Source organism: Eulemur rufifrons, chromosome 29 (genome assembly GCF_041146395.1).
Source record: "Eulemur rufifrons isolate Redbay chromosome 29, OSU_ERuf_1, whole genome shotgun sequence".
In the NCBI taxonomy this organism is placed as follows: Eukaryota; Metazoa; Chordata; class Mammalia; order Primates; family Lemuridae; genus Eulemur; species Eulemur rufifrons.
The window spans coordinates 75811642-75824036 of NC_091011.1; the positions used below are offsets into that span (position 1 = coordinate 75811642).

General features: G+C 34.6%; 1 protein-coding gene across 1 annotated transcript in view; it reads right to left on the reverse strand.

Moving 5' to 3' along the window:
• Positions 1 to 476: 476 nt before the first annotated feature.
• The window catches only part of WASL (WASP like actin nucleation promoting factor), a 65405-nt gene continuing 53486 nt past the window's right edge, over positions 477 to 12395 (reverse strand). Inside the window, exons 10-11 of the mRNA XM_069461835.1 lie at positions 8681 to 8789; positions 477 to 3095 (exon numbers count right to left, since the gene is read on the reverse strand). Coding sequence (XP_069317936.1) covers positions 3034 to 3095; positions 8681 to 8789 — 171 coding nt within the window. The 3' untranslated portion in view covers positions 477 to 3033. The remainder of the gene's footprint in view (positions 3096 to 8680; positions 8790 to 12395) is intronic.

The following is a 12395-nucleotide window of genomic DNA, read 5'->3' on the forward strand; positions in this document are numbered from 1 at the left end:
ACACCCACTTGTGCCAGAGCAGTGAAACAGAAAATTCTATTTATCAAAAATAGAGTTTCCTGTTTAAAATGAACACCTTCTTTGATACTATTTATTAAAAGGTATCTATATCTCACACAAACTGCTAATATTAGGCATTTATTGAAACTACCAGTAAACTCTAATATCATTCTGATTTAAAAACTTCAATATTTTTGGTACATGAAAGAATTCCAAACAGTTTGACCTTGCAATGTGCATGCTCTGTATGCCACAGCAGTGGCTTCCAGGGGAGCCACTGAACAGCTGTCATGTTTCCCAACAGAACAGGGTGTAACATTCTTTTGCTCACCATGTTTATTTAATGGCACACTCTAACTCTCAGGGCATGCAGTCTGCTGAAAACTTCAACCGTTATCATTCCCTGCCATGTACCCTTTGCTATGCAGTTTGAAATTTTTTTACGCACTTTTATCTCTTAACAATAAACAAATAAAAACACACTATTTTATGCTATTTGGGTCAAATTAATTTTATTATGCTCCATGATGAATTGCCACCAGTGCAACATCCTATTCACTATACATTTCAAAAAAAATTCACATACTAAACAAAATTTCAGTTGTTTGAAAATGAAATGATTGAAAGTCTTTATGAATCTCATACATACAATATGTGGCTAGCAGAAATTGTCTATCACGTAGCATTTAGATATAAAAAGCCTCATGCTAGTTTGTTAAATGCGAAGGCTACCAGACAAATCATTTAGCTGGAGTATATGCGGGAGGCTTTCAGACAATGCACAGGTACAGTGCTGCCCACAGTGCAAGATGGTGGAGGACTGAAACATGCAACCTTTTATCTTACTTGGTAAAGTGGATTCAGTCTTCCTGCCTGGACTGAATTCCACAGCTGCTGTGTTTCAACCAATAGTAATTCAGACTTTGCATAACAACAACAAAACGTCTTTTTTTCTTTAAGAAAAAAGAATAAACGTAATTACCTTTGGCAAATTACACATTCATCTTACTTGTTTAAAATTGTGTTTTTAGCTCAAAGAATTGATATTCTCTTCTCAAAAGTTCCTGATAAATATTTATATACCAAATTTAGCTGGGAAGATCCTGAATTCCTTGGCCAAAAGTTAAAAGAGATCTTAAATTGGCATTACCTTAAAGACATCTCTAGAAAATTTAAATTTTTTTATGTCAAAAAGAAAAGAAAAATACTTAACATTATTTAAAATAATAATGTTCCATTTATCATTTGCACAAATTCCTAATTTTATTGGTTAGTAGTTGTTCAGCCTCATCCACACCAGACTCACTGAGCTCAAGCCACAGTAAAAATGATAATAAGCAGAAAAAGGTTTCTAGCAGCAGAGGGCACTGTTTTTGCAAGAAACAAAAAGTCTAGAATCTTTCCCATGTTTTTAAATTACTCTTGCAAGGAAGGTAACATTCTTTGAATAACTTAACTATTTTACTGCACCACTTACTGCTTTCAGCAACAAAACCTTTTAAATTATTTCTTATGATAACTAGATGCATGATCACTAGAGATTATGTGATAACTGGTTAAAATTCAAGCCACATCTTGCAGGTCCAGCCTGTCAAGATCATGCCAATACTAGATTTTGGTCGGTACAACTCTAGATAGCATAATTTTTAGTTGGATATTGTGACTATAGTAATGAAATACATCTGGAACTACATTCTGCATATGACTCAATGTGAGAAAAATATGTCTGTATTTAAATCAGATAATTTTCTATCTAAAATTTAAAGTAGGTAGGTGTGATAATTAGCACTATAAATATGAAACAACCACCTTTAGGCAGATTAGTGTATTGTAGAGTGGCAAGGAAACCCTAATTTTAACACACCATTTAGTATGCATAACAAATGTGCAGGTTGTAAAGTTTTATTTTAAAAAAAAAATCTATCACTCAGTTATGTGTTCCAAGAAAATTTGACATTGGGACCACCCATCTTTTAAGAAAAATATAACCCTTCACATGATACTTGACCAAAACCTTGAGAAATTATCAAAATAAAAATTATGGCATGTTAGGTTCAGCATTACAGTGCATTTCTTTGCCAACTAGATTAACCTCAATCCACACAAACTGCAAAATAAAAATACTTAAATTCCACATGATCTTAATAACATTCTGATTTGTATAGCATCTTTAACCAAATACTGGTGTAACCATAATGTATACCCTTTTCAGTTTATGTAAAGTGAAACTACTCCCCAAGCGCCCTAAACTCCAACTTAAATATTAACTTTTCTGTTTCAGAATACCAAAAATATTTTTAAATTTTTGTCAAAAAGAGCCTACCACATTTGCTATAGCATAAAAATAACCTCAGTCAAGAACAGGTATATAGGGTTCCTTATGAATCCAGCCTGCAAATACCACTGCTGTACCAATAACAGGTAGTATTGCTATAAGAGGTGTGTTACTGATTTTTTCCACTAGTATTTCTGTAGTGATTTTATGTAGAGCATATTGCTAAAATTTGAGAAACTGCATCAGTGTAGTGATGTCTAAAGAACTGTGCAATCTATCAGCTTCAACATTCATATGTAGCATTGTACTCAAAATGAAGGGGCTAAAGAAACTAAGGTTTTCATCACTTAAAAAAGAACGTAGTGCTATACTAGATTTTTATAAGAAAATTTAGGTACAGAAAAAGTAGGGTATGAAAATAGTGTTTTCCTTCTGGCATTATAACTAAATTACATTAAGGTTTTTGTCAGTCTCACATATAATATTTAAACTCCCTTGTTGATGGAATGAAAAATATTCACAAGTCAAGTGAGCACTGTGGTGTAAACTTGCACACAATAACAGGGAGTAGCTTTGTAGAGGATTATGACAAACCTTTACAGATTAAATGAGGTATTGCACAGATTAATAAAAAAAAGCAAAAAAGGCAACAAAAATATACAGCAAATTGGTAGAACATTTACATGATAATTTTACAGAACCCATAGACAGAAAGTAGTGTTTAGTATTTCACCTTAAAAATATATATAATATATAGATCAGTCTTCCCATTCATCATCGTCCTCAAAATCTTCTTCATCATCTTCATCTTCATCTTCATCTAGAAACAAATCATCAAAACAATTAAAATATATCCATAGAATAAAATGACATTAAATAATTCTTGGGTGAGTTCTATTAACTCCTGAAAGACAAACTGTTTGATTCTTGGAGGACGCAGATTACTAAAATAGCTTAAATTTTATAACATACATCCAAAGAACTACATATATATAAAATTCTATACGAAGGGTTATTTGAAAGCAATCCATGGCAATGCTGGTGCCTGATACACTGTGAAGTGAATACAACATTGAACAGTTACAAATCTGGGACAGTCCATTCCATGAAAGTGCTGAAATTCCACTAAAATCAGTCTTACGTGAAGTATGTTCCAACCCACATATGTACATGGGAACTTGACTCTCTCATCTGGCTAAAGAGTACTAGATGATATAAAAATACATATTTTTTAAACAATGTAATCTCAAATTTAAAGACTGCTCCAGATAGCCTGCATCTGCATTGGAATAACTGACAAATCACAAGCGGTTTAGCTGGGGAGGGCTTTGATCATTCAAAAGTAAAGTGAAGATTAAGATAGGAGTCAAAAGATTTGGGTCCTTGTGCCTTAGCATCTACCAAACAAATTTCAACCTGTATGTCTGTTAATGTGTTAATCACATTTGGGTTGTCCTTTCTGAATTTCAGACTTGCCTATCATGAACCCAACTGCCTTCTTGTATCCTTCATGTGGATTCTCAAACTCAAAACTTCTGAAGTTTTATCTCCTTCCTCAACCTTCTTCTCCCCCGCCACCCTAGTCTGCTCCATCTCAATAAATGGCATCCTCTCAGGTGACAGACCAAAAACCTAGAACTTATAATTGCTTCCTCTTTTTTCACCGTCCAGTCATCAGGTCTGCTCCTTCTCACCACTTCTGCTATTGCTCACACCACTACCATACTCTGCTCGGATTATTGCAACTCTATAGTCTATTTACCTCACAGCAAATGGAATGATATTATTTAAATTCTAAGATTTAAAAATATCATGTTGCTACCTTTCTTAAGGTTCTCCTGTGGCTGACCACTGCTATTTGAATAAAAGCTGATGTTACCTCACTCTACAAGACCCCATGTGATTTGCCCAGTTACTTTCTCTCCTCCTCTCCCAAGCTTTTCTCATAATGCCCTCTCCTTCAATTCACTATTTCTAGTAAGATGGCTTCTTTACGTCCCTCAAATTTACCAAGCTTATTCTTGCTTCAGAGCTTTAGCAGTAGCAATTTTTTCTGTTTGGCTGAGTATTTTCATCATTTAGGTGCCACAAAAAAAAACACTTCCTTTTCTTTCCTGACCATCCTATATGTAAAGTATATCCCTTCCTCACAATCAGTAACTGTCTATCCCATTTTATTTTCCTTATAACACTCACCACTACCTGAAATTCTTCTATTTAACTGTGGATCAATAGTTTTCACACTAGAATATAAGCTCCACGATAGCAAGGACTTTGTCTGTCTCATTTATTGTCATGTTCTGAACACCAGAACAGTGCTGCACAGAAGATGTTCAATAAATACTTGTTCACAGAATGAATAAAAATTCAGATGTCATCAAATTCTATGAGCACACTTCTACATTATATCAACTTTCCATAATTACTAGCCTCTTAAATATATATACCTCATAAAACCCATAAAGGCCAAGTTTGTACAGTGAGATAGTGGCTAGGCAATTGCACTTCACAATGATAAAGAGCCCATAAGATCTGAGTATGTGACATTATGTGTGGGCTAGATGCTCATTTTCCCCATATAAAATAGACTGTTTGAAGGTTTTTATAAAGTACTTATAAAGTACTTGAGCTCTAGTATTAGAACTTGAAAATAAACAGAAGCCAGACAGGTACAAAGATAAATTGGCTTGGTCCCAAACTAAGTTCTTACAACAATAATAGTTATTTTTTATTTATTTAAATCTGGTGGTCAGGTCTAAACTGTTACAGAACTTATCTGGAAAGGAGTTCAATTGACTTTGTGTTAACTTTTGTGTTTACTTTACTAGTAAGGGAAATAATACCCAACCCAAAGTTTTTATTAGACATGCTTCACAAAATTACCTGGATGAAAAGCATCCAGTATACCCAACTATGCTGCCATTTGCAGTGACAAAAGATGGGAATTTATCAGGATCTATGGTGAAGAGAAAAGTAGCTAATAATTCCATCATCAGGTACTACCACAGGAATAATATTTAAAAGAAACAGGACCAGAAATAAGTAAAAAGCATGCTATATATTCATTACATCATCACAATTATATAGTATGAATTATATCTGTAAAAAAAACTCACTGTAGCGAAGTATTTAGCAGAACCCACAGACATCAGAACACAATAAATGCTTCCTCATGATCATATATTTCACAAAAACCTTACATTTCCCTCTTCTAGGCAGAATGAGGATCTTTACTTTATCTCTGATATCAGCAGCTATCAAGATTTTTCTTGAGCATTTTCCACATCTGAAGTTATCTTTTTAATTTTCTTTTCCTATTCAGCCTGAACTTCATGGTGTTTGGTCACCTGAGTTTACTCTCAAGTCTGAATTCTAAGAATTCTGAATTCTTGCCATCTCAAACTTTTGCCATCAGGCTCAATTCAATAATGTTCTCTTCCATGCCAGTCACTATATTCATTCATCGATACATTGATGAAGGACCTACTTTTCCTGCCTTGAGTGGTACGGAGACAGATATACAAACAGATAAGCTGAGACTTAGTACTGATGTCAAATTATTGCTGCATGCTATCTGACACCTACCCTGGGGGTAAAGGTGGAGTGAGAAAATTGCCTATAAACAATTTTCAATTTAAGGAACCATATTTTTTATAGTATTTTCAGTATCAATTGTGATATCTTTAAAGTTTAGCTAACTTTTTAGGATGAATCAGGTTAGAAGGTCACATTTTTCAGAGAAAAATTTGGCCATCTGCTGACAAAAATAATGTAAACTATAGCAGATAAATGTTTTCTAAATAAACATTTAGAGTAGTAAAACAAACCTAGGAAAACAAAGGCCCCCCTTTAATGACTGTTTCTAAAGAAAAGGTGTCAAAAATACAACTGACGTGTTGTTCAGCTATCAATTCTAGTGATGGGCAGGAACCTTGTCAATACTAAGCCATAAAGGAAATAGAGTAGGCGGTCCCAATTATCAGTCTCTCTTTCTACCCTTCTAATTAAAGTTCAATTTCCTGTCCTCATCTTTGACATATCAGAAGCATCTGAACTTCTGATGATCACCCTTCAAACATTTTCTTCACTTGGCTTCTATATACCACACTCACCAGCCCTCAGATCTTATCAGATCTTCTCTTCTCTATCTATATCCACTTCTTGGATCTCACCCAGTCCCACAACTTCAAATACCATGTATCTATGTATGTCTTATTGATATGCAAACTTATATTAGCAGTTCAGACCTTTCCTGTTGAATTCCAGACTCCTAACCAAATGCCTACTCAATATCTACATTTGAATTTTTAATAAGTATCTCAAATTTAATATGCACAAAACAAAATTCCCAATTTTTCCTCTCAAACTTTCTCTTCCTATTCTATACTTTCTCTATTAAGAAAATTTCACCCTTCCAGTTGCTCAGGTCAAAAACCTTGCAGTCATCCTTTACTCCTCTCTTTCTTTCAAACTTCACTTCCTATCTATCAGCAAACCCAGTTCACATTTAAAACATAACTAATATCTAACCACTTCTCATTGGTGCTATAAACCTGGTTCAAGCCTCCACCATCTCTTACTTAGATCATTACCACTCCTCTTTTAAAGACCCTGCCATCACATTCAGAATAAAAGCCAATATACTTTCAGTGCTCTCAAAGCCTTACTACTGGCCCCCTACTTCCTCTCATACTTCATTCCTTACTATTCTTTCCCTCCCCTCCTTGCTCCAGCCATACTGACCTCCTCGTTGTTTCTCAAACTCACAGACTTTGCATTTACTGTTCATTCCATATGACACACTTTTCCCAATTTTCTACCTGGTTCACTCCCTGAACTTCTGGTCTTTTCACAAATGTCACCTCAGTTAGACTTCATCATCCCATTTTAAAATGAACCTCCCACCCAATACATAGCCTGTAACTCCGTATCTCCCTTTTCAGCTGAAAAATTTTTGTTCTTAGTATCATGTCACCATTTAAAGCACTATGTATTTTTTTCTAATTTATTTTGTTTATTGCTTCTCTTTCTCTTTTTAGAATACACTCTCCATGAAGGCAGGGACTTTTGTTGTTCTGTTAAAATTTTATTATTATTCCACAGTAAGTAATTATGAAATGAATTAGCCTGCTTTATCTCTGTAATGCAGTATAGGAACAAGTATGTCCATAATAAATATTGCTCAAGGATCTTAGCTATCCACATCCTTACAGAGAAACAAAGAAAAGGAGTAACATTTATTGAGCACTTACTATGTGCTAGGTAATCTGCTTGTTAGTTACATACTATTTTGTTTAATTCTCACATCAATCATATCATTTGTGAATTCTCTCCATATAACAAATAAAAAAAATTGAGGTTCAGAGATTAAATAATAGATCTAATAAGAATAAAGATCTGATTCTAGCACATCATGTTGGAGAAACTCTTTAGTAAACCTCCACCATTCCAGTCAGCAAAATCCATATTCTTGTTATTTTTTAAAAGCAATATTCATTTATATGGCGGTATGTATATGTTTAATAAGAACCTCAGAATAAGTACTGGTTTATTCAAATAAATCTTTAGGAAATGACAAAAAAGGTTTTAAAAAATTAGTATTCTTGGCCGGGCGTGGTGGCTCATGCCTGTAATCCTAGCACTCTGGGAGGCCGAGGTGGGCGGATCGTTTGAGCTCAGGAGTTCGAGACCAGCCTGAGCAAGAGCGAGACCCCATCTCTACTAAAAATAGAAAGACATTATATGGACAGCTAAAAAATATATATAGAAAAAATTAGCCGGGCATGGTGGTGCATGCCTGTAGTCCCAGCTACTCGGGAGGCTGAGACAGGAGGATCGCCTGAGCTCAGGAGTTTGAGGTTGCTGTGAGCTAGGCTGACGCCACGGCACTCACTCTAGCCTGGGCAACAGAGTGAGACTCTGTCTCAAAAAAAAAAATAAAATAAAAAAATAAATAAAAAAAAAAAATTAGTATTCTTTAGCAAAGTCTAGAAACAGTGGAAATTATCTAAATTCTTGGCCCTAACCCTCACAGATCAAGAAAACCTCTTGAATTTGTTATGTCTTAAGAATGTCAGAGCGATATGAAATGCAAAGATCTCAAGCCTTGTTTAGAGGTTGTTTGCTAGGGATTCTATTAAGTATTTCTTGCTATAGGAAACAAAATTGCCATTTTTCTGAAGCTGTTCTTCCAATTTATATTTATTGCTGTGGTGTCCTGGCATCCATTAAGTTTCAGACAGACTAGTCACAGAGACAATAATTTTTTAAAATATATCCTAGAACCAACATTAGCAAGTTACTCAATTACCACAGAGAAAGTTAGTGATAATCATAAAACAAAAATAATAGAGTATCAAATTTATTAAACAAATAAATAACACACACACACACACACATAAATACCTGAAGAATGAATGGCTTTGCTCCTTTTCTGCATCACTTCCATTAATGCGCCCACAATTCCTGAAGTGGGTGCAGGTGTCGGTGGTGTAGACTCTTGGCCATCACATACCTTGGAAAAGAAAGTTAGCAAAACTCCATAAAAAATCCTTAGTAAAGAATTTCTGTTTCAAGGAAGTCTTACTATCTTAGAATCACTTATCTTAAAAGAAAATTAAAAAGAATCAAGCCTAAGACAGGATTAAACAAATTAAGGAGAAATAAATTGCTGTCTTAAAAGAATTACTCAAGAAATACTTCCTCTTCTTCTTAATCTATAAGCCCTCGATACATTTCCAAATCAATGTTTATATTTAGATTAACAATTCAATCCTTTCCTGAATGATACTTGCCCTTGCAGCTAAGTTATTTCTGTTCATTCCAACAAAAAAAGCCTTAGATGATAAACTTTAAAACTATTACCAAAAGGCATATTTTATAAACCTAGCGTAGTATTTACATTCCTAGAGTTGTTAAGTGGGATGCCTATTTAAGATATCTAAGAGCAACTATAGAAACTTATGTTCTAGAAAATTCAGCTCTACATGTTTATGTTATATTTATACTTCATATGATATAGTTATAACTAATAAGCATATATTGTAATTCAAAATGAAACTCCCTTCTCATAGTGTATAACTTTTGAGATCAGTTAAAAAGCTTTCAAAATATATTTGCCTCACAAGGCAACTAACTATCCCTAACTAAAGTACATCCATCTGCTCCAAACTACATTCAGAAAACAAAGACTCTCATTAAAATCTAATTTCTCAGGATGATAGTCCATACAAAATTATCTCTTCTTCCAACACTCAGACTAAAAAAGAGAGATTACAGGAAATCTGTACATGCTCAGGGAAGAAAAATACAATTTAGAAAGTACTGCTCTAAGTGCACTTTGACCAGAATTAGGAGTTGTTTTTACACATTCATTTTGTGAATTTTGTCTGTGGACTTCTATTATCCATGTATGTAAAGGTATAATATTGGTATAATTAAAGATGAAATAGCATAGCTGTACCAAATAATTATCTAAGTTTTTAAATGTATATTTTTATTTATTTGACATTCTAAATCATTTCCCACAAAAAAATTATTTTATTAAGACAAATTTTGCATTTTGGTCTTTACAACTCTTCTCCTAATACTACTTGCTCTTTCTGGACTTAAGACCTTTATTTTTCTTTTTTGACAAAATTCAAAGTAGGTCCCCAGAAAATACAAACTCATTCATTAGTATTTATGTTTCAGGGACTATATATTAACTGTTACCAGTATAGAAGTGCCACAAATGAAAAAGATAACAGAAATAGTTTCAGAGCTTTGTATTTCTGTATGAGGCTCTCAAAGAAGTACAATAACAACCAGGACATTTAGATTACCTTTAAGCAATCTGATAATATAAAGGAGAGAATACAAAGTAAAAACACAGAGTCAACAGACACATTTTTTTAAGTACTTTCTTAGAGAAGGTGCTATTTGAAGTACTATGAACACTTCAATTATTCAAATTCAAAATAGGTGAGTATTTATATACCTCCTGCTAGCTCTTTAAAAGTAAATCTGTGGTTTTATGTTCATCATATTCATCACAGAATGGATGATTTATACAGAAAATTTAAAGAAACATAGCCAGAAAAATTTCAACCACAGAATGATTATGTTTTTGAAACATAAAATTACGGACTAAGATCACATGTATAACATGCCAATAATGTACTGATTATGCACTCTATGATAATACACTGAATGCTATCAAAAGGAAAGTGATGATGATGATGATGAGACAGTGTCTCGCTCTGCTGCCCAGGCTGGAGTGCAGTGGCACAATCATAGCTCACTGCAACCTCAAACTCCTGGACTCACGTGATCCTCCCCTCTCAGCCTCCCAAGTAAAGGGGAATACACCATACCCAATTATTTTTTTATCTTTGTAGAGACAGTGTCTTGCTACGTTGCCGGGGCTGGTCTTGAACTCCCGGCGTCAAGCAGTCCTTCCACCTTGGACTCCCAAAGCACTGGGATTATAGGCATGAGCCACTGTACCTAGCTGGGAAAGTGATTATCTAGGATAAAAATGGCCTACTATCCTACACTTAGAATGGAAAATATTTTTCTCTCTAAAAGAAATTTAGAGATCAACTGACAGGGGTTTTTTGGTGGGGGGTAGGAGGGATAGGTTGGGATGGGAAATAAATAATGGTGAGAGTAAATAGAAAATTTAGCCTCCCGGCGCAATGGCTCACACCTGTAATCCTAGCACTCTGGGAGGCCGAGGCTGGTGGATCGCGCAAGGTCAGGAGTTCGAGACCAGCCTGAGCAAGAGCGAGACCCCGTCTCTACTAAAAATAGAAAGAAATTATCTGTACAACTAAAAATATATACAGAAAAAAATAGCCGGGCATGGTGGCGCATGCCTGTAGTCCCAGCTACTCGAGAGGCTGAGGCAGGAGGATTGCTTGAGCCCAACAGTTTGAGGTTGCTGTGAGCTAGGCTGACGCCACGGCACTCTAGCCTGGGCAACACAGTGAGACTGTCTCAAAAAAAAAAAAAAAAAAAAAGATAAATTTAACTTGCCAACTTTTTAAATTAAGAAAAGAGGATTCAATTTTATTCATTAAAAATAAAATATCACCTTATTATAGCTAAATGAGAGAAAAAAACAAAAGCTTGTGACAAGGAAATAGAAAAGAAAAAACAAAAAGGTAGGCTAGGAGTGGGAGATATGGGAATGAGAATGATGCAGGAGCTAGCAATGATTCCAACGCAAAAGCTGAAAGCAAATGACCTTATTAAAACCTGCTATTAACCTAAGTTGTGGTCATTTTGACATTAATTCTCTCCGCTACCCACTCTTTAAGGTTCTTCAACTGCTCCTTGGAAACCTTCAGTCTGAACTAAATGCCAAAGGGAGCAAAAATGATTGCCATTCTGAATACATGTAAAGAAAAGATCTAGATGTACTTTAAAGTTCAAACGCTTCTTAAATCTATGCTATGATAAGTTTAAATGTTTTCATTCAATTAATTGTTTCCTAGCCATCACTCTCCTCCTAGCCAAAGCTTCTGAGATCTAGAAAGTTACTTTAATTCCTCACATTGCAAAATAATTCAGTTAAAATATCCTTCTGTTATCTTCATTTTCCTCATAGGAAAATCTACCATCCATTACCTACCTTAAGTCCTGTTAACACAATACATATAAAAGCTCAGAAGAAAGTATGTAAACATAGACAGGTTAGGCTCTAGGATAGGATTCAGCAAACTATAGCCCATGGGCCAAATCTAGCCTGTCCTCTGGATTTTTGGTTTTTTCCCCTGGTTTGTTTGTTTGTTTATACCTTAAAAGCTAAGGATGGTTTTTACATTTTTAAATGGTTAAAACAAAAAGCCAAAAGAAGAATATTTGTGATGTGAAATTATATGAAATTCAATTTCAGTGTCCAAAAACAAGTTTTATAGAACACAATCATGCCCATTCATTTAGGTACTGTCTGTGGCTGCTTCAGTGATACAACAGCAGAGTTGAGCAGTTGTAACAAGAGACTATAAGGCCTGTAAGCCTAAAATATTTACTACCTGATCCTTTATAAAAAAAAGTTTTCTGACCTCTGGAAGATTAAATGATCATCTCACCCAATTCAGATAATCCTAAATTATCTGCCATTACTGTCAGAAAT